This window comes from Moschus berezovskii, chromosome 18 (genome assembly GCF_049115385.1).
Source record: "Moschus berezovskii isolate FMDL1 chromosome 18, NW_MosBer_1.0, whole genome shotgun sequence".
NCBI classification, from domain to species: Eukaryota; Metazoa; Chordata; class Mammalia; order Artiodactyla; family Moschidae; genus Moschus; species Moschus berezovskii.
In genome coordinates this window covers 18,418,895-18,441,012 of record NC_142477.1, presented here as the reverse complement: position 1 = coordinate 18,441,012, position 22,118 = coordinate 18,418,895, and the positions used below count along the sequence as shown (strand labels likewise).

General features: G+C 45.8%; 1 protein-coding gene across 4 annotated transcripts in view; it reads right to left on the bottom strand.

Annotated features, from left to right (window-relative positions):
* TRIO (trio Rho guanine nucleotide exchange factor) overlaps window positions 1-22,118 on the bottom strand; it is a 362,249-nt gene that overhangs the window by 123,104 nt on the left and 217,027 nt on the right. For all 4 annotated transcript variants that reach the window (XM_055422254.2, XM_055422251.2, XM_055422253.2 and 1 more), the window contains exons 14-21: window positions 17,000-17,195; window positions 15,509-15,675; window positions 13,466-13,585; window positions 12,244-12,435; window positions 11,703-11,852; window positions 7,839-7,953; window positions 4,330-4,445; window positions 1,024-1,146 (exon numbers count right to left, since the gene is read on the bottom strand). In XM_055422254.2, coding sequence (XP_055278229.2) covers window positions 1,024-1,146; window positions 4,330-4,445; window positions 7,839-7,953; window positions 11,703-11,852; window positions 12,244-12,435; window positions 13,466-13,585; window positions 15,509-15,675; window positions 17,000-17,195 — 1,179 coding nt within the window. The remainder of the gene's footprint in view (window positions 1-1,023; window positions 1,147-4,329; window positions 4,446-7,838; window positions 7,954-11,702; window positions 11,853-12,243; window positions 12,436-13,465; window positions 13,586-15,508; window positions 15,676-16,999; window positions 17,196-22,118) is intronic.

Genomic DNA, 22,118 nt, shown 5'->3' with positions numbered 1-22,118 from the left:
TGAACTTATTTCCAACTTTTTCTAAAACCTTAAAATCATCCAAAACAGAGGTGCTTCTGAAAACTGTACAAAGAATGCATATTCAAAACTATATCACCAGTTGAGAAGATAAGCCTAAAAACCTCAAAAATGTTTTGTGGTTAAAAAAAGGAATTAGCCCTGCAAATACATATTTCAGTTGAGAAAATATTCAGGCCAATGTGTGAATTCTTACATACTTGCTTAAAAATTCATAGTCATACCCGCTGTGTATGCCATAGAGATACAGTTAATTCTGCAGGAAAGTGAAAATGCCTCCACTTGTATAAACCTATGAATAGCTACTGACATAAACTGTGCCAACCATCAAACCCAGACAGCTTCAGGACTGGACAGCCAGGTGTGATGCTACTGGAACGGTTTTCACTGCTCAAGACAAGGAAAGGAAACACTCACAGGATCCACCTAAGTCAAGCTGGGAACACCAGCGTTCCATAAAAATAGCAAATCCTTGGAAAATAAAACAGAATGAAAATAAGAGAAGAATAATGAAAAGGACCAAGAAGCAAGAAAAAATAAAGGAGGTGTGGGGCTTTCCAGAAAATTAGAGGAACAAGAGGAAACAGACAAATGAAGGCACAGGTGGGGACAGCGTGAAAAGGGCTCAGAATTACCCCTAAATTAAGGTCTGACAGCTCCTCTGGCTCAACCCGTTCCTCCATTTTATAAGGCACGACTTCAATGACATTTTTAAGACCTTATTTATACAAAATAGGATTCCCTGGTGGCTCAGATGGTAAAGAATTCACCTGTGATGCAGGAGACCTGGGTTCAATCCCTGGGTAGGGAAGATCCCCTGGAGAAGGAAATGGCAACCCACTCCAGTATTCTTGCCTCGAGAATCCCCATGGACAGAGGAGCCCGGTGGCTACAGTCCATGGGTCACACAGAGTCGGACACGACTGAGCATGTATACACACGCGGTTCAAGGTTATCTGGGGAACACCCAGCAGGTACTCAGGCCTGGGGCCGCCGTGAGCTCACCTTGGCGGTGATCTGGAACTCCTCGTGCTCTTTCAGCAGCTCCTGGGTGTGCTGGATGCTTGAGCCCGTGGAGGTGTGGGTGGAGAGGTAGAACTCCCCGCTGTCGTGGATCCACTCCAGAGCCTAGACGCGGGAGGAGTGGGAGAGAGTTCAGGCCTCGGCGGCGGTGAAGCTCCCCAGCATCTCATTTAAACATCCGCAGGCCCAGGCTGGCCCGCCAGCTACAAACGCTCCCTCAAAGAGACACAAGCATCTCAAGTGTGTATCTTCCTTCCAAAAGGAGAAGAAAAAGTTGACATTCTAGAAAAATGGGATCGTGTCACTTGGGGATCCACAAGGCCTAACAAGTTCAAGAGTTTCTTACGACCTTGGACCTCAAGGACGGTAGGAGAGGAGTGAACATCCTTCCTGAAGAGAACTGCGACAGCGTGGGTGAGGTCGGAGACCCTGGAGTTGCTGAACACTGACATTCACGTCACGGGACTTGAGAACCTTCCTGGGGAGTTCTAACTAATATAAAAAGAAAGCAGGGGCAAAAGCCCAACTTTCAAATGTGCAGCTTGAGGCCTGTCTCCCTGTTCCTGCCTTCACTGGGCCCTTGGGCAGCACCCACTTGCCTTCTGGGGGCTGCCACAGAGGAGCCTCCTCATTACGTGTAAGAAGCTCTGGGCCAGGCTTAACCTCCTGGATGGAGGAGAGAGATGACCCCCTTTTGGGGAGAGGGGGCTGGCCAGGCTCAGGCTGCAACAGAAGGATACATTCTAACTCCTACTCACTCCTTCATGTTTTTAGAGGGAAGCAGTTTTTCCCCTTCTACAAGCATATATTGCAAATAAAATCAAACTTGCTTAAACATATCCATCTGAAAAAGCAACACAATGGAAAAGACATATAAACGCAAAAATGCTTTCATATCTGCCCTCATAATCTCTGGGTCCAGTGAGATTTGCTGGTCTAGGAAGAGAAACATCACTGTCTCTATTAACACTTTTAATTTCTAAAAGAAAAAAGTGAAAAGAGAGCCACAACCCAGAAGACTTGCCCTGCAGCATCCTGGCTGAGAATTTACTTCTGTTTTGCCAGAGTGTGGCTATTCCACCTCGAAAGCAATGCTGACACTGAATCAAGGCAGAAACCATGGAAGTTGGTTCCCTCAAAGGTCCCCAGCGGTTCCGCTCACAGAGGGAGGGGTGCCTGAGTGTCTACCATGCAGGCAGGTGCTGAGGGGGGCACTTGGGATGGGAGAGGCTGGGGCCCTGTCCTTGTGACCAGGAGAGACTCCCGGGCTGAGAAGAGCTGGGCTGGGACAGAAGGGCTCAGGGCAGGGGGAGGCTGGAGGGCGACGGGGGGCCCTTGGGGGTCACAGGGCCTGGGTCTTTGGCCTGGAAGTGAATGGGGCTGCTGCATGGAAAAGGGATTGGCGAGAAAGTAAGACCAGTTAGCAAACTGGTCCAGAGGTGTAGACGGGACACGACTGGGCTGGATCCCAAGCTGGCTCGGGGTGGGAGGGGCGGGCAGAGGGCCCCGAAGATGGGGCGGGGATGGGAAGACGAGGGGACGGCAGGAATCAGGGAAGACACAGGGCGACACAGCACGTGGGGAGAGGCAGGTCCACTTCGGCTTTGGTTAAGGCCACAGTGGAGACAGGCCAGGAGGGAGGGGGGTCTCTAAATCTGGACACCGGAAACGGGAGGTCAGGGCTGGGAGATACCAACAGTGCACGATAAGGAGAGAGCAAAGAGAAACAGGAACGAGCCCTGAACTGAACGCCAGCTTGCAGGGATGGAGACAAGGGAGGGAGGAGCAGCCCGAGCCCGAGGGGTGCAGAGCAGAGCCGGGGTCACCGCCACAGGCCCACCTGGAACCCCAGGGCCTCGTCCCGAACCCTCGAGCCGGCCGGGGCCACCAAGACCAGCGTGTCCCACACACTCAGTACTTCTGCGCGTCTGCTGTTACTGTACAGAAGAGAGCCTGACAGGGCCGCAGGGCTGACGGGCATCCTCTGTCATGGCACAAACTGAACGATCTTAAATTTTCGGCAGAGGAGCTGACTTTAGGAAACAGCAGCAGCGCGTTCCGTTATTTTTCTTTGTCAAGGGAGTATTTGCAACTTTGTTCTCTGTTGCTGAATGACTCCTTGTCTTTCAACAGAGCGATAAGAAAGATGTGTGAGAGAAGATGATGAAACCGCCTCTCATTAGAAATCACATCAGGCCCGTCAATCTGAAATATGGGTGGATTCTCTTTTAAAAAATGTTAAGAAAGTGGACTTTAAACACTAAAAAATACTACTACTTGCCGCCCCTGCTGGGCATTATGATCACTGCATCCTGGAGTCAGTCAAGACGAGGAAAGGCCGGGTCAGGGTCAGGGCACCAGGTCCAGGGACCCTGAATCCTGCTCCCGCCCTGGGACACCAAGCAGGTCTGGGCAGCAGGCCCCAGAGTGAGAGACTGACATCTACCAAATTAAACAGAGTGTGTTCCCCAAGAGGGAAACCTGTGCGGAGAGAAACAGTCTTTCTGTGATCAGGTGCCTACTCTGGGTCAGGCCCGCGTCAGGAGTTTCCAGGAGGATGGAGCAGACAGTGCAGGTCCGGCGTGGTTCCTGGGGACCAGGAGCCCGGGGGAGGCCCTGGGGACTGAGATGGCTCAAGGGGTTCTGAGAAAAGCCTCTCCCCTCCCCGCCCCCTGACCCTCTAGACTCTGCACTAACAGTTCACGGATTCTTACACGACTGTTAAGGCCCAAGAGAAGTGATGGGAATCTTCCCATTCGAGTTACAATCAGACAGACTTTACCCTAAAACGACCTCCACGACTGACCATCAGGGCTGAAGGCCTTGATCCCAAAATGACTTCCAAGGGGTGGGGGTGGGGGTGCACGGTAAAACACACCCTCTGGATGTCTCTGCTTTAGCCAAAGGCACGGCAGAGTTTTTGGACTCTACTGAATTCTGAGAAATGCTGCCACAGTTCTTAACTTTAGCTCCATTTATCTGAAGAGCAAAATTTGTATCTTGAAAATACAAACAGAGCAACATAAAAAGCTTCCCCCTGTATTATTTTTCCAGTGACTTAAATCGTCATGATGGTGAATGGCACGCTCGCTGAGGCCAAAATCACCAAGGGACACACGTGCACGAGGCCGTGGTATTTTCCTGCCACGAACTTAAGTAAAAGGCAAGGCAAGGCGGTGTCTGCTCACAAGGGCGTGATCTGCCATCTGCTGTGGGGTCAGCAGCCGCCCATCTGACGACGGCGGCCTGAGCGTGGGGAGCAGGGCCGGGGGCTGGGGGGTGACTGACCTGCTTGGCGCTTCGCTCAAAGACCACGTACTGCTGGCACTGGTCCAGCCGCCGCTTTCTCATGGTCCAGTAGTGCAATACCCTGTTCTCCCGCTGGAAGAGCTCGTTCAAGATATCTGAGAGAGCAAGGAGAGAGCCGCACGGCGGTGCCCGCGATCAGTAAACTTGCCCGGGAAATGACAGTCATTTTTATTTAGAGATTTATAAATGCAAATGCCACTGCAGACCATCAGATACTGAGCCACACTGCTTGCCTGCCCAGTCATCTTCACACGCCTGTCCAGACCGCTCCAACTCACTCTTAAGACTGAGGTCACTGGACACTGAGCCACCTGTAACCCCTCAGGTCGGCAGGGTCAGTGGGGTAGTGACTGTGCCCCCTCTTGGGGAAATCTGAGGATGCCTGGGAAAACACTGGTATTAGGCATTTTGTGCGAGACCATGAGAATATTCCTGTAGAAGGAATTTCAGCAGGCCTCCAATTAAAATAAATTAATTTACCAAGAAAAAAAAAAAAGATGCCAGTCAAAATGGTGGTGCAGTAGAAGAAAATGATGGGTGTTAAAACCAAAACCAAACTCTTAGGAGAGGAAAGGACGTGAAGTGGAGAAGCACGAAGGCAGAAAGGAAAGCGTAAGACAACAATCTGATTACATGAGAATTAAAATTGTCATGATCAAATAAAACAGCTCATATGCAAAACTATCACACCAGTTAAGAGCCCAGAAAAACCACTGGGAACATATGGGACACGGATCTAATTTACCGACTAGAGAATGGGAAAAATGTGAATAGCCTGTTGGCAAAACGAGCAAAGCACAAACATGAAGGTTGTGATTATATGAAATGATACGTAGCCAACTAACAATATGGACACACGTTTCGTCTCACTCAAGCAATGGGATCAGTTTTCGCCATTTTCCTGGCCAAGACCACGCTGCCCTGGGCTGGAGGGAAAGAGGAAACCTGCGTTAAGTGTATTACTGAGGGAGGGAAATGGAGTACAGACCCTGCAGATGATAACTGGGTAACGGGTAAAGACAGCAAGGTGTGCACACCCTTGAACCAGGAATTTATCTTTCAGATACAGTGCTCACACAAGCTCCCAACACGACCTGTACAGAGATGCACACACACCGAGGTGCTGTTTGCAAAAACTGGCAGCAACATAAGAGACCGTCAATTAGGGGTCAGGTTAAATCAATTATGGAATCAGTACAGTGCTGGACAAGAAAAGCAACAGACCACATCTCTAAATTCTGATACAGAGTAAGATTATTACTAAGTGAAAGAAGAAAATTGCAGGGGAATATAGTCCCATTGTGATAAAAAAAACAAAAACACAAAAATGAAAAAGCAGATGAATGAGTTGAAGCTACACATGTTTATATCCACATGTCCATCTACATGCACAGAAAGAAAGAAGAAAGAAAGTCAAGTTGCTCAGTCATGTCTGACTCTTTGTGACCCCATGGACTGTAGCCTACCAGGTTCCTTCGTCCATGGGATTTCCCAGGCAAGAATACTGGAGTGGATTGCATTTCCTTCTCCAGGAGATCTTCCCAACCCAGGGATTGAACCTGGGTCTCCCACATTGTAGGCAGATGCTTTTACCGTCTGAGCCATACATGCACAGAAAGGATGGGCAAAGGTCCTCACAGAGGTTACCATGGCAACGAATTAGGTGATTTATATACGTCTGTACACTTTAAAAATCCTTTACACCGAGTCTGCTTTTACTCGAGAAGCTTATAAAGTAAACAGATTAAAAAAAAAAAAAAAAACTTTAGAAAAAGATTCCCCGACTGAACAGCTAATCAAATAAGTGGTACCTGGAATATAACTTTATTGGAAACCTTGGAAGACAACTTTTCCCAAACATTTCCTGAGCTCCTCATGGCTGAGTGCTGTGAGGAGCAGGACCCCGGGACTCGCACGCACCCGCAGCTTGGTGGCTGGTCCTGCCACGGTTTCTCCACTTGAAAAAGTGAACTAGTGAAACTAACCAGGATTGAAACTTGAAGCCTGTCGAAAACTTAAGCTACGACTTAAAATAAAATGAAATGACTCTAAGTCTTATCTAGTCTATTATTTCTATAGCTTCTGCCTGAGGTGGTGCTGAGGCTTGGGTGAGGATGGAAGCAGATAGAACAATGCCCGAGTATCAACAGTTTTAAACAACTCTCATCATTTCCTGAGGACCCACTTCCATGTCATTCCAATTCAACTTGTAAAAACAATTATGATTAAGTTGAAAGTGATATATCACTTGGATGCATTTTTATTGCAAAACTGTCAATCGGAATTCTATGGCTTAAAAATTATCAGTAGCCTTAACTTCCACTTGTCGCAACTCTACCTACAATCTAGTATAATTGCTCTCAGGTCTTTTCCAATACATTTATGAATGTGTGCACACGGTTTTCATAGACTTTTAAACTCAAAGGATACCCATCTATATAAAATTCTTTTGCAATTTGCTTTTATTAATAATGTGTTAAGTATATAACACTGGTAACAGTGCAGCAATGAAATGGGTATATCATTTTTGTGATTTAAATGTTAAAAAATAATTGGCCTATAGATAATTCTGGTTTTCAATTTTTCCCTGATTCATATTTTCACTTATTTTGAATAAAACAGTCAATGTTAATAAATATCTTGAACATGTTGAATTTTCTCTGACTCAATAAATTATAAACCAATGTTTATTAAATATTACTAAAGTAAGATAATTAAAAAGACATTTAAAATGAACCCCTAGTGGACACTTACTTTCCAAATACGTGGGGTTTTTAAAGTATCTTTGATATTAATTTCTCATTTTGATATTAGTTTTTCATTTACATGCTTTCTTCTCTGCAATCACCCTCTGTGATTTTTCAGCCTTCTAACTTTATTGAGGCTTTCAATGGCTAAGTCAAAGATCTCTCTTGGTAAATGTCACATTGCACTTGAAAAAATGGGTTCTTTTCAAATATCTTTTGATACTGATTTCTAACATAATTCCACAGTGATAAGAGAACAGACTCTGTATGACTTCAATACCTTTAGACCATGAAATTCTTGCACCTTGTTTTATGTCCCTGGATATGTTCCAGTGTCTCCTAGTTTATAGTCTATGGGAACTGGAATAGAATTTGTATCCTACTGTTGTGTGAAAATTGCATAAATCTTAATAGTGTTGAACAGATGCAGAGTGCCTTTCAGGTCTACTATTTCCTTCTACTTCTCTGTATTTTCATTCTACAAACTTTTGAGAGTTTGATATTGTAACCCCAACTGAAAGTCTTAATTACCTACTTAAAAAATTGTAATTTATAGTGGAACTATTTGTAACTTAGTTCTGTGTCTTCCAAGTCTCCTATAAATGTGATATCATACTTTCATAACGGAAAAAAAAAAATAAAAACACCAAAAAAATTTTTAAAAGATAACATGAAGCCCTGCAGAAGATTTCAGAGCATATATTGTCAGCTCATCTGTCAGCAGAGCCCTAGCGTACTCACTTTTCACCTGCTGCTCGGGGGCTTTGATGTGTGTCACCATGCCTGGCATGTTCACGCTGTTCCTGTGCAGGTACTTCAGGAAGACGTCCGCATTCCTCCTGGCAAGCGTGCAAGCCTAAGTACCAAAGCAGAGCAGCGTGTTCATGGGGTTCACACAGACATGTCTTCCGTGTACACGACTGACCGGGAGCACGGGGCTCAATCACACATCTAAAGTGTCCATCTGACCCATTTGTAGTATGGAGAATACACAGGCTGAATCCCATTGCAATTAAAAAAAAAAAATCTCAGTCTTGGCACCCTTGCTCCGATGAAGCCAGCTGCTATGTTGAGAGCCGCCCCGTGGCGAGGTCCAGGTGGCCGGGGGGGACTGAAGGTGACCACTGGGCTGCAGCCAGAGGGGATGTGAAGTCTTTCTACCCAGTTGAGCCTTGAGGCGACTGCATCCCTGGCCAATACCTTGATCACAGCCCTGAGAGAAACTCTATAGAGTCGGAGGGCCGGGCTAAACCGTGCTGGGAATTCTGCAGAGGGCAGACAGTACGTATTTTCAGCTCGCAAGTCAGGCAGTCTCCGTGTCTCTGCTGTACCTACTCAACCTGCCCAATGTCGCTGAAGGCAGCCACGGATGACACTTAAATCAATGGGAGTAAATGCATTTAGCCATCAGATCTTAGCCTGTAACCCTTTGGTTTAAGCCACTGAACTGCAAGGTGGATTGTTATATGGTTTTACTGTGGTAACAACAACTGATAGCACATGTTCCGAAGTCAAATAAGTAATTTCATTAATGTATTAAAGTTTTATTTGACAGAAGAGAGACAAATATAAATCAAAATGGTTCAGGGGGAAAAAAAATCCCTTAATTATATTAGAAAGGGAAATATCTTGCCCATTGCCTAGCCCAGATCTGGAGTCAATCTTTTCCTCAAGGAGCTCCGTGTCCTTCTTGTAAGTGAATGGAACTGAGAACCCACAACCTGGGCACGAGGGATGCTTGTCATTAGTGGGCTGGGCACTGTCCTGAGGCCTTTTCAGGGGCTGTGGTACCTTTTTTTTTAATGAGAAAAATACACCATGAGCCACTACTGTTCAGACTGAAATAAGCTGTCATGTCAAACAGCAAGGGAGCCATGAAGACTGCTAGGGTCATGTCAAAAGGACACCTGAGCCAGCCTGACCGGAAGGGGCTGCCACCAGCAGGGCAAGCTGAGGTTATGAAAAGACAAACATCTGATTTCAATGAGTGAGTGAAACACCCCAAATGTTAAAACCCATGATGCCACAAGAACACACTGATCACATGCAGAGGTTGCCAGGGCAACAGCTCATTATTCTGAAAATCATCAATAGAGGGAAACAGTCACGCATAAATCCCACATTATTTGGCCAAACTCTATTCTCGCGTAACCAAATAAATGAGGAGGAAATAATTCCATCTAACCAAGACAAAAGGAACGATAAGACTACGACCCTGGTGCAACTCCTAATGAAGTGATACCACCACTGGCCGCTAAACCCAGTGGGGATGATGGGGATGCTATGGGCTCACTGCTTCTGAGGCACTGATAAACCTTCAGGTCACAGAGACAGCAGGAGGAGATGGTGTGGGTCCTGAGGCAATGCCATGGGGAATACACATTATCAGCCATGAGGTACCCTAAGCATGCCCAACACACTCACTCAAACCTGAACCTGATCAAGGCCCTCAATCCATCCAAGAGAAATGGAGAGAATCCAGGATGGTGCTAAGTGACCCACAGGATGCAATCACCAGACCCGGGATGAGGGAAACTCCACAGTAAGGATAATTCATTTTTTTACTTAATAAATGCTAATAAAAGGGAGGATAGGTTTAGACTAAGATTTAAGAGACATACCAACCAAATCAATGAGTGGGCCTTGTCTGGATTTTAATTAAGACCAGGTATAGAAACAAATTTGTAGAACTGGAGAAATTTGAACACTGCTGGATTTCACATAAAATAAGTTATTATTACTTTTTCAGATCCGATAATGGTATTGTGGTTACAGAATGGTTTCAGAGGGATTCCCTAGTGGCTCAGATAGTAAAGAATCTGCCTGCAATGCAGGAGACCTGGGTTCAATCCCTGGGTGGGTAAGATCCCCTGGAGTAGGAAATGTCCACCCAGTTCAGTATTCTTGCCTGGAGGATTCCATGGACAGAGGAGCCTGGCGGACTACAGTCTATGGGGTCACTAAAGAGCCAGACACGACTGAGTGACTAACACTTTCATACTCTCAGTGGTTTTAGAAAGGAAGAATTTGAATGTTTAGACACACACAGAAGTACTTATAAATAAACTGGTATAATACCTAGAATTTAAAATTATCCAGGAAAGATGGGCATATGCCCACATGTTGGTAATTACTGAAGCTGGGTGAGAAGTACACAGGGGTTCATTATCCATTCTCTCAATTTTTGTACACATTTTTAAACTTCTACAATAAAATGTTTTAAAATGTCCAACACGTCAAAGACATAATCCTAAATGAATGAAAGAATCTGACCTGCTCTGTGCTGATTTTTGTTCATAAACTTGAAATAGCAGCAACAAGCAGGGGTGGGACTTTCAGGTCCTATCTGAACAGTTGGAATTGAAGACCCTCGGAAGCTCCGTTTTCCCACTTTGATTTGCTTAAAAGAAAATTTCTGTGGGAGAAGCTCATAACAGGTCAAATACTAGGTTTAAGAGTTTTCAAAGAGTAACAATTCGTTCTCTCAGACCAAACAATAACTCTTAATAACTCCGTCAGCTCAGAGGATCACTTTCCAAATGAAACATAAATGATTAAATGTGACAGGAAATGGTGTCGGCGAGGTCAGGATGCTGGAACCACGAGGAAAACTAAACTCCTTCAAGCAACAATGGACCGTAAACACCACACCTATTCTCAACAGGTCCGAGTGGCCACCAGCAGAACCCAGGTCATTTTCACAAGTGGAAGAACGCAAGGTGGAAAACTGTTCCAAGTTAATGCAGCTAAACCTTTTGATCCCTTTTTAAAATTTAACTGTTGCGAAGCACACCAGAGACTCGTGTGTGACTGTATATGAAAATAACAAGGCAGGCTTGAGAAGTGACTTATTTAAACCTTCTCAGAGTTAAGACTTCCAGCTGGGCCTGAATGGGATTAAATTTCTCTTGCAGAAAACATTTCCTGAATAAGTATCAGTAACTGGTCCTGTGACCCCAAGGGGTGTTCCTGCTCTGTGTCCACTCTACACTGGGCTCACACGTGTTCCGAGATGGTCTCTGTTCCTAAGAAGGCTGAATTTCCAAAGGAAGATTATTCTGAGCTCTAAGCATTTTTGTTTCAGCAAATCAACTTCTGCATGTCTGTTCAGAATCACTTGGAATTGGGACTTCTACCCATTCTTCATACACACAGATTTCTGTCTAGCTCTTTCTCTGTGAAAACTAGAAGGAGAGTATAAATCACAACTAAAAAAAGACTTCAAGATCTCTGCTCAGTTAACTTGCTGCTGCTGCAAAAAGGAAAAGTGACAGTCACTCAGCCATGTCTGACTTTCATGAACCCATGGACTGTAGCCTGTCAGCTCCTCTGTTCATGGGATTCTCCAGGCAAGAATACTGATGTGGGTAGCCATTCCCTTCTCCAGGGGATCTTCCCGACCCAGGGAGCGAACCCAAGTCTCCTATATCACAGGCCAAACTTTTACTGTCTGAGCCACCAGGGTAGCAGGATCACCCCATCACTCCCGACACTGGGGGCGTGTGGGGACGAAGGCATCCAGACACTCCCCAGGCTCAGGTGGACCCTCCTGGGTCTACGAACTCCCTGCGCGAGGGATCAGCACCCAGAAGGCCAGCTCCATACCTTCAGGAACGCCTCCTTCTGTTCGAGGTGCTTGCTGATCATGGGGGTGACGTGGTCCGTTTCGGAGTTGGGGCCCAGCTTGTCGGCCCCTCCGCACCAGTCCTCTTCCCTCTTGTACTCCTGCTCCAGGCTCTCCAGGACACTGCAGACCTGCGGCGGGACAGAGGCCGGCTCAGTGGGGCCTCCTGGCAGGGGACGGGAGGGACGACCAGTCCTGGCCCGCACACCAAGGCCATCCCCAGACGTGGGGACGCACGCGGGCTTTTCAGACCAGGGACAGGTGAAAAGGGATCTCCCTTTCTCTCTCTGCCCCGCTTCAGGATGTGTATTTAAATGAGAGGGAAAGGGACGTCCCTTCTCAGATCCTTTCCTACCTGTTATTCCTTGACACCTAAGGAATAATAATCCTAATAAGCAAGAATAATCCTAAATCTATGGGGCTGCTACGCTGGGACTTGACTGGTCCAGGAATGCCTGGCCAGGCAGGGACTGAGTCGCCTAAGGGAGTCGGGCCTGGGGACGCGTGGGCAGAGGCCCCCACCTGCTCCGAGGTCTTGTAGAAGGCCACGGACGCATTCACCAGCTTCAGCCGGTCTTCCATCTTGAGCATGAGCTGCTGCCAGTGCGAGGCAACCTTCTCGGCGCAGTCCCGGATCATGTCCATGTCGTAGTGATTGGCCTGCAGCATGGCCTCAGCTTTCTGTTGAACCTGCAGGGCGCTCTGGTGTGTCTTCTAAGGGGGAGGGGAGAGGGGGAGACTCTTCAGTTGGGGGGGTCATGCCACACACTCACGGGGAAGGTTGCGGCTTCTGTAGTTCTGCTTGCTTTCATGGAAACAACAACTTCAGTTAACACGACTTCATTAGGACACTCGGAAAAACGGCAGACAGGTTAGTGAAAGGAAGTCCTTACGCCAACCCACAACTGTTAGTGTTTACCCAGTGAAGGATGAAATACATGCCTTAAGAATTTTCCAGCATGGGTCACGGCTGCTGGGTTTTCAACTTTTGAGAAACATCAGGAAAAACCCTTAGTGGGCAATATTCTAAAAAAAAAAGCTGCTGAAATGTTCCGAGTGTATTGTGCCTATTGATCCTTCTCATAAGAGCAGCCAGAGGCAAATGAACGAGTGGAGAAAGGGTGGCCTAAGTGAACACTCTTTATTTCACTTGCACCTTATCTTTTGTACTCGTCAGGTTTTCAAGAACTATTGATTAAAAAAAAAAAAGAGAAAGAGAGACACGGTTAAAAAAAGCCAAGAATGAACCAACTGTGCTCTCTGAGGTCCACGCCAAACGATGGATCTATGAAAATTCATTGCGTTTATGAAAATAACAATGGATCTATGAAAATAACCCGCCCCCAATGCACGCCCTGCTCTGTCAAGGCTGGTTACACAGCAGCAGGCTGTGCCTCTGAGACCAGCAAACTGGACAAAACCTCAGCTGAGACCCCAGCTTGGGCGCCCTGGTGCCGAGGTGTTCCTGTCAGGGGCCTTCCAACCACGGGACAGCAGGGGGTCAGCAAGAGCCACCCCTTGGCCTCCAGGACCCTTGTAGTGAGGTCGCCCTGGCGGCATGGACACGTCCAGCACTTGCTGGACTACCTCCTCCTGTGATGCACTAACTGCAGGTTTGCAGGCGTGGCCGTCCTGGGTTCCACGGTGCCCCTCGTGGCTCCCAGGGTTGGGGCCGCGGGAGGGGACCTAACAGGCTGGCCCTGAGGATGGAGGGGCCGGGCCCCGAGGGCTCCTGGGTCCCTACCTCGATGGCGTGCTGGAACTGCTCATGCTCCCTCTGCAGCTGTTCCGCCTCCTGCAATGAGCTGGCCGTGATGAGTCCGGCATTCAGCATGGACTCTCCGTTGCGGATCCAGCCCAGCACCTGGAACATAACACAGGGAACTCCCAGGAGCAGCCCCTCCCGGGAGGTCCGGACACAATGCAACGGTGACGTGGCCCGAGAGCTGGGTGGTCAAACGGCTCCTGTCAGCTACAGAGCACTGACTTCCTTGTGACCCTACTGGCAACTGCCTGCTTTCCTTAAGTGCGATCTGAGCGTTAAGTGCTGCATTCTGAAATTAATTCTGGGGCCTCCCTGGTGGCTCAGGGGTAAAGAATCTGCCTGCCAGTGTAGGAGACACATGGGTTCTATCCCTGGTCTGGGAAGATCCCACAAGCCTTGGAGCAACTAAGTCCATGCACTGCAATGACTGAGCCTGTGCTCTAGAGCCTGGGGGCCGCAGCTACTGAAGCCAGCATGTCTGACAGCCTGTGCTCCACAACGAGACAAGCCACTGCAATGAGAAGCCTGTACACCGCAGCTAGAGAGTAGCCTCTACTCGCCACAACTAGAGAAAAGCCCAGGCAGCAGGGAAGAACCAGCACAACCAAAAAACAAAAAAATAAAATTTTACACACACACACACACACACATATATATAAAACCTTAACTTTAAAAAAATAAAAGTAAAATTAATTCCGTTGTATTTAGTTTCAAGTGAGAACTGAAAAAGGTCGAGCATCCAGAGGACTGATCCTTAGTCCATGGGTCAAAACAGATTGAGAATTACACAGCAGAAAACCTACTACTGCAAATAATTTCCTGGTAATAAAAAGTACACGTATCTTTCACTCCTCTAAGGCCCGAGGAACAAGCAGAATAACCAAACTGCTCGATAAGCTCCCTGATCTCACTATTGTATCCTCCACGTTACTGTCAGTGCGGAGGCGGCACAGGAACCAAAGGATGAACTCCGCTGTCTACCGAAAATCAGGACCACACCCCCAGACTCAGCATCACGGAACCAGAAGTCAGTTCTGACTGTGGAAGCCACAGGGAGTGTGGAAGGTCAATCTGGACAGTCACTTATGGCAGAAATTGTTGGTTACATACCCAGTACCTAATTTCCTCATCTCTTTTATTCAGAAAAATCCCAACTTGTGGAAAAGAGCTTGAGATAAAGCCACTTCTCAGCAACCATGACAGCTTGCTACAGGTGTGACGTAATTTCAGCCATCAAGATCAAAGCAGGAGCTTTTGGAGCATTTGGGGAACACTTTTCTTTACTGATCCAGGTGCTGCTTCTTTCTTGTTATGCTTTCTCCTTCCTGATGCCTGGAACGTGGAGGTGATGGCTGCAGCTACAACAGCCGTTTGGCAGCCATTTGGCAACCATTAAGTCCCCTCTGATCAAACTTAACACGTGTTTTCTGTGCGTCTACCAGAATCCCGGGAATCCATAGTTCCATGGTTTCCCTGGCTCTTGAGGTGAAATGTCACGGACACACTTAATATACACAGGCACAGAATCCCACGGGCACCGAGCTGAACGCAATCTGTTCCAGATGTCCATTTTTATTCTGCCATGCTATCCGGGAGGTGGCTGTATAGAGATCTGACAAAACAAGACGACCCCAGCCATACACAGCCTGTGGTCTGGGGCAGATTGATAATAGCTTATTTGGGGAGGGAAAAAAAATCATATATTTATTCAGCCCAGGAAGCACTACATTCAGAGTTTCAGGCAAGAGGTTACCAATGACAAAACAAGCGAAGGGGAGGTGACTCGCAAGTGATCGACCTGCCGGGTGGCGAAGGCTTTTCTGCTGGAGGGATAAGTGCGCGGCTGCCCGGGCACTGTTTTCAGCTAGCTGCAGCTGCGTCAGGGGGTGTGCTCTACCCTGACGTCAGGACGGCCGTGTTCTGATCAGGGCCAACCTTTCCCAGCGCTCGCACATCCGAGTCACCGGGAGGGCACTCGCGGGGCCCTGTGGGTCTGGCTCGAACCTCGGGCTGTTCGTTTACCTGCTTGACTTCGGCCTGCAGGTGGCGCAGCTGCACACACTGCTCCAGGTGCTTCCGGTGCTGCTCGGCCGCGAGATCCAGTTCCTGCTGCTTCTCGTGCAGAAACTCCAGCAAGTCCTGGACCCGCGTGGCCATGTCCACATCTCTGTCGCAAAGCAGCTCCACACCTGTGGATGTTGAAGGGATGCCCTGAGTCCAACGAGCACTTCAACCTGTTCTTAATGGGTGCGTGATGTGCACGCTGCATCTGGAACCTGACCTACCTACCCTCCAGGAGCCAAGCCGTGACTGGGAAGGTTGAAGCCAGCAGAGGGGGTTTACGTGCACCTCCGAGCACACGAGTGTGTCTCAGAGGGTGAGTTTGATGGGGTCCAAAGCCAAATTTAAGGTTCAGCTAATCAAACCAATGCAGGAGACCTGAGTTGGGAAGATTCCCCGCAGGAGGGCATGGCAACCCACACCAGTATTCTTGCCTGGAGAATCCCACGGACAGAGGAGCCTGGTGGGCACAGTCCATGGGGTCTCAGAGTTGGACACAACTGAGCGACTAAGCACAACCAAACCAAACTCATTGCCTATCTATCTGCTTTTCCTCCTATACTGATATCTGGTCACAGTGAGAAGGCCTTTATAAATGAGCGAACGCTGGCTTGTTTTTGTTATCCACCGCACACCTGTTCAACTCATGAGAAAGCACTGAATCTGACTTGTGTAACAGGCCTAATGCATTATGCAGTTGCTGCTAAATTTCTAACACTACAGTCCCCGCCATGGTTTTGAGCCTACAGTGACATCTGCTGGTAAAATGTAAACTAAGCAAAAAAATATCAAAGGACATGAAAATATTTTCTTGGGGTTTACTTTTCATTCATGGAGATACAACAATAAATCATTTGTAAAACGAAACTTCAGGCCACTTGAAATAACATGAAAGAATATTAGGGGGAAGTACACTTAGTTCAGTTCAGTTCAGTCGCTCAGTCGTGTCCGACTCTTTGCGACCCCACGAATCACAGCACGCCAGGCCTCCCTGTCCATCACCAAATCCTGGAGTTCACTCAAACTCATGTCCATCGAGTCGGTGATGCCATCCAGCCAGAAGTACACTAGTCATAATGTTAAATGTGACCATATCATATGGGTGAGGGCTTCCCTGGTGGCTCAGATGGTAAAGAAACTGCCTGCTACGTAGGAGACTGGGGTTCAGTCCCTGGGTTGGGAAGATCCCCTGGAGAAGGGAAAGGCTACCCACTCCAGTATTCTTGCCGGGAGAATCCCCATGGACAGAAGCCTGGAGGGCTACAGTCCATAGGGTCGCAAAGAGTCGGACACGACTGAAGGACTAACACATTCACTTTCACGTGGGTGAAAGCAAGCACATGTTTCCATTCAGAGAGCAGGTTTAACACCTGAATCCCAGGGTGAGCAGCCCGCAGAGCCATCACCCTGAGAGGAGCCCCCGGCCGGCGCGGGGCAGGCCACGCTGCTCACCGGAGGCCTGCACCTCGTTGACGTACTGCAGCAGGTCCTGCCCTTGGTGGATGACGTCGAAGGTCAGGTTGTTCATGGTCAGGGCCTTGTCCGCGTGGTGCTGCAGGCGCTGCTCCGCGATCGTGAGGTCCTCCGTGTCGAAGTCGTTCATTTGCTGAGAAAGCTCATCGTTCCAAGACTCCAGGTCTGAGATGATCTGACAGGGGAAATTATCTGCTTAGGACCAAGACGTGAAGAATGAAAGCCTGCTGTGACACCTCTCAGGGCCAAGTCAGAGAGGAAGAGCTGGATGAGACTGCGTCAGAAGGACACAGAAACCAGTGGATGGGGCTCCTATTGGCCAAAGACAGGACAGCTAGGCCTTAAAAAAGTGACCACAACTGAATCAAATACACTGACTATAAAGAAGCCCGTTATTTCCCAGTGACGTTAGAAGAGCTGAAATCCAAAAAGTGAATGAAAAGCTCTTTGGTTCTGATTAAAAGGAATCAAGCTTTATCCTCAAAATTAGTTCTTAAAGGAGAAAAATAATTAATCAAGCACAAAATGATGAAGCAAAGTTCCTCTTTATGGTTAAACCTAGCTATTAAGTTGTAGAAATAATAAAGTTAGAAAACTTCTTTCTAACAAAAAATCCTAGTAAAACACCTATTCAGGTCAAGGTCATCAGTACCTAGTGGACTATCAGAGAGAGGCTGATGGGGCACCTCCTGGGATTGCAGACTACCCACAGCATCTCTGAAGAAGGGGGACCAGACAGGACACAAGCCTCCTTGTGGAAGAGTCAAGTGGGGTCAGCTGTGGAGCTTTGGGAACCAAAAGGAACCCGAATCTGATTGGGTCTTTCCATCTACCTTCTTTGGAGAAAGAAATGGCAACCCACTCTAGTATTCTTGCCCAGGAAATCCCATGGGCAGAGGAACCTGGTGGGCAACACAGTCCATGGGGTTGCAAGAGTCAGACACGATTTCCGTGACTAAACTACCACCACCATCCACCTTGTAAGGTTACAGACAGTGCCAAGTACAGAAACACAGTCAATCAGCCTTGCAGAAATCACGTGAAAAAGGGCAAAATGTGGGACTTGGTTCTTTTGATACTTGTTACTTCAATGAGTCATCACACAGGAATAAAGCGAAGGGCAGAGAGAGACACTTCCAGATGAAAACATTAACCACAAATGCAGGAGCAGACCCCACGTGCCTCCTCTCTGCAGCACTCATAGAAATCTGAACAGAGGCTGAGCGTTAGCAGGTAACAAAGAAACACTCTTAAATTGGCATGGTGCTTGGGATGTGGTTATGTAAGAAAATGGCCTACTTTTTAGAGGCACTTACAAAGTCTTTAGGAGTGAAATGCTACCAGCTGGTAGAGTTCCCTCTAAAACACCACAGCACAATAGTATCAAAAGGCGGATACTTGGTAAGACAGGCAAATTCATCGAACCTAGCGGACAGGCACGTGGAAAGTCACTGTACTATTTCTGCTACTTTTATGTAGGTCTGAAAACTTACATGATATACTTTTTAAAATTAATGACCAAAATTATAAAATCCAGAAAAGAGGATGAACATAGATGCAAAAATCCTTAACAAAATTCTAGCAATCAGAATCCAACAACACATTAAGAAGATCATACATCATGACCAAGTGGGCTTTATCCCAGGAATGCAAGGATTCTTCAATATCCGCAAATCAATCAACGTAATACACCACATTAACAAACTGAAAAATAAAAATCATATGATTATCTCAATAGATGCAGAGAAAGCCTTCGACAAAATTCAACATCCATTTTTGATAAAAACCCTCCAGAAAGTGGGAATTGAAGGGACATACCTCAACATAATAAAAGCTATATATGACAAACCCACAGCAAACATTATCCTCAATGGTGAAAAACTGAAAGCATTTCCCCTAAAGTCAGGAACAAGACAAGGGTGCCCACTCTCACCACTACTATTCAACATAGTTCTGGAAGTTTTGGCCACAGCAATCAGAGCAGAAAAAGACATAAAAGGAATACAAATTGGAAAAGAAGAAGTAAAGCTTTCACTGTTCGCTGATGACATGATCCTCTACACAGAAAACCCTAAAGACTCTACCAGAAAACTACTAGAGCTAATCAATGATTACAGCAAAGTTGCAGGATATAAAATCAACACACAGAAATCCCTTGCATTCCTATACACTAATAATGAGAAAATAGAAAGAGAAATTAAGGAAACTATTCCATTCACTGTTGCAATGAAAACAATTAAATACTTAGGAATATATCTACCTAAGGAAACAAAAGACTTGTACATAGAAAACTATAAAACACTAGTGAAAGTAATCAAAGAGGACACTAATAGATGGAGAAATATACCGTGTTCATGGATTGGAAGAATAAATATTGTAAAAATGAGTATACTACCCAAAGTAATTTATACATTCAATGCAATCCCTATCAAGCTACCAACAATATTTTTCACAGAACTAGAACAAATAATCTCACAATTTGTATGGAAATACAAAAAACCTCGAACAGCCAAAGCAATCTTGAGGAAGAAGAATGGAACTGGGGGAATTAACCTGCTGGACTTCAGGCTCTATTACAAAGCCACAGTCATCAAGACAGTATGGTACTGGCATAAAGACAGAAATATAGATCAATGGAACAAAATAGAAAGCCCAGAGATAAACCCACACTCCTATGGACACCTTATCTTCGACAAAGGAGGCAAGAATATAAAATGGAGAAAAGACAGTCTCTTTAACAAGTGGTGCTGGGAAAACTGGTCAGCCACTTGTAAAAGAATGAAACTAGAACACTTCCTAACACCATACACCAAAATAAACTCAAAATGGATTAAAGATCTAAATGTAAGACCAGAAACTATAAAACTCCTAGAGGAGAACATAGGCAAAACACTCTCCGACATAAATCACAGCAGGATCCTCCAAGACCCACCTCCCAGAATATTGGAAATAAAAGCAAAAATAAACAAATGGGAGCTAATTAAAATCAAAAGCTTCTGCACAGCAAAGGTAACTCTAAGCAAGGTGAGAAGACAGCCTTCAGAATGGGAGAAAATAATAGCAAATGAAGCAACTGATAAAGGATTAATCTCCAAAATATACAAGCAGCTCCTGCAGCTTAATTCCAGAAAACTAAGTGACCCAATCAAAAAATGGGCCAAAGAACTAAACAGACATTTCTCCAAAGAAGACATAAAGATGGCTAATAAACACATGAAAAAATGCTCAACATCCCTCATCATCAGAGAAATGCAAATCAAAACCACAATGAGATACCATTTCACACCAGTCAGAATGGCTGCTATCCAAAAGTCTACATGCGGTAAGTGCTGGAGAGGGTGTGGAGAGAAGGGAACCCTCTTACACTGTTGGTGGGAATGCAAACTAGTACAGCCACTATGGAGAACAGTGTGGAGATTCCTCAGAAAACTGGAAATAGAACTGCCATATGATCCAGCGATCGCACTCCTGGGCATACATACCGAGGAAACCAGAATTGAAAGAGACACATGTACTCCAATGTTCATTGCAGCACTGTTTATAATAGCCAGGACATGGAAGCAACCTAGATGTCCATCTGCAGATGAATGGATAAGAAAGCTCTGGTACATATACATAATGGAGTATTTCTCAGCCATCAAAAAGAATGCATTTGAATCAGTTTTAATGAGGTGGATGAAACTGGAGCCAATTATACAGAGTGAAGTAAGCCAGAAAGAAGAACATCAATACTGTATATTAACGCATATATATGGAATTTAGAAAAATGGTAACCTGAACCCTGTATAAGAGATTGCAAAAGAGACATAGGCATTTAGAACAGTCTTTGGGACTCTGTGGGAGAGGGTGAAGGTGGAATGATTGGGGAGAATGGAATTGTAGCATGTATATTATCATAAGTGACCAGTCCAGGTTCGACGCATACATTTTCCTCTGTTCATTTCTTTGCATTTGTGCTTTTTTAATAAAATTCTTTTTTAGAAATAAAAAAAAAAAAAACTTTCTTGTGAATGAATATTATCTCTACATTTCCCATGGATCCTAATTTCTTTCATCCATAGGAGCTGTAGTGAAATGAATTTGAGAATGTGAGAGTTTACACAGAATCCAGCTGTGAGATGGGAAAGAACAAAAATCTTAAGGCTTCTCCAAATTCCTATTGCCCAAATCTCCCTGATTTCTTCTTTTATTACTGGGTCTGCATAATATCTGTGTCCGTCACATTAATATATTCATTTATAAGTTAATTCATTTATAATTATATCCACTTGCAAATTAATAATTTTAAACAATGCCAAGTTAGACATAAACCCGAGAAGTCACAAGGAAAATACTTTTTAAAAGGAAAAAAACTACCATAACTTTAACCTTGATCTCTATTCTAAGGGGAATTTTCTTTCTTCGTGTTTGTTTGCTTTCTGACCCTGAGGGAGAAGAATTAGGTGTGGTGATGAGTTACAGACTCAGCCGCAGTGCCTCATGCAGACAACGTCAGGCTCAGAAAACACTCAAGAAATGGACAATAAACAAAGATCAATGTGCTAAAAGCAGCAGGATTCAAAAACACTCACTGAGCACAAGGAAACCCTGGCGACGGCCAGGATCAAGGAGCATCAGGAAAAATCCTGTCCCCACGTTTGTCATTACGGCTTGTTAATCACCATGCAAGTCAAGAAAATAAACCTGTGGCAAACACAAAGCTCAAGAAAGTGCAAGGCTTTTTTGTATAGGATTCTTTGAAGAAATAACTCAGATACCATTTTTTTTTAATGTATCCCTGAATTTTTAGACAGTCTTTTTCTTTCTAAATATACAGACAGCTATGACTGTTTTCTGTAACTGTCACAGGATGCTAGCATAAGGCTTTGGCTGTTCTTTTCATATCCATGGAGCAGATTTTATTTGGGCTATCTGGAGGATGAAATCCCAATATTCTAAGCTACAGGAAACCCTGCTTCACTTTTCAGAGATGGAAAGGTTATTTCAATTGAAATACAAGCGATACAGGGGATTTTTAAACACTGACCAGGTACCATGAATTTCTACCATGAGATCATGCCATGCCTCCTATGGGCAGTCAGATAGGGCATTTTCCCAG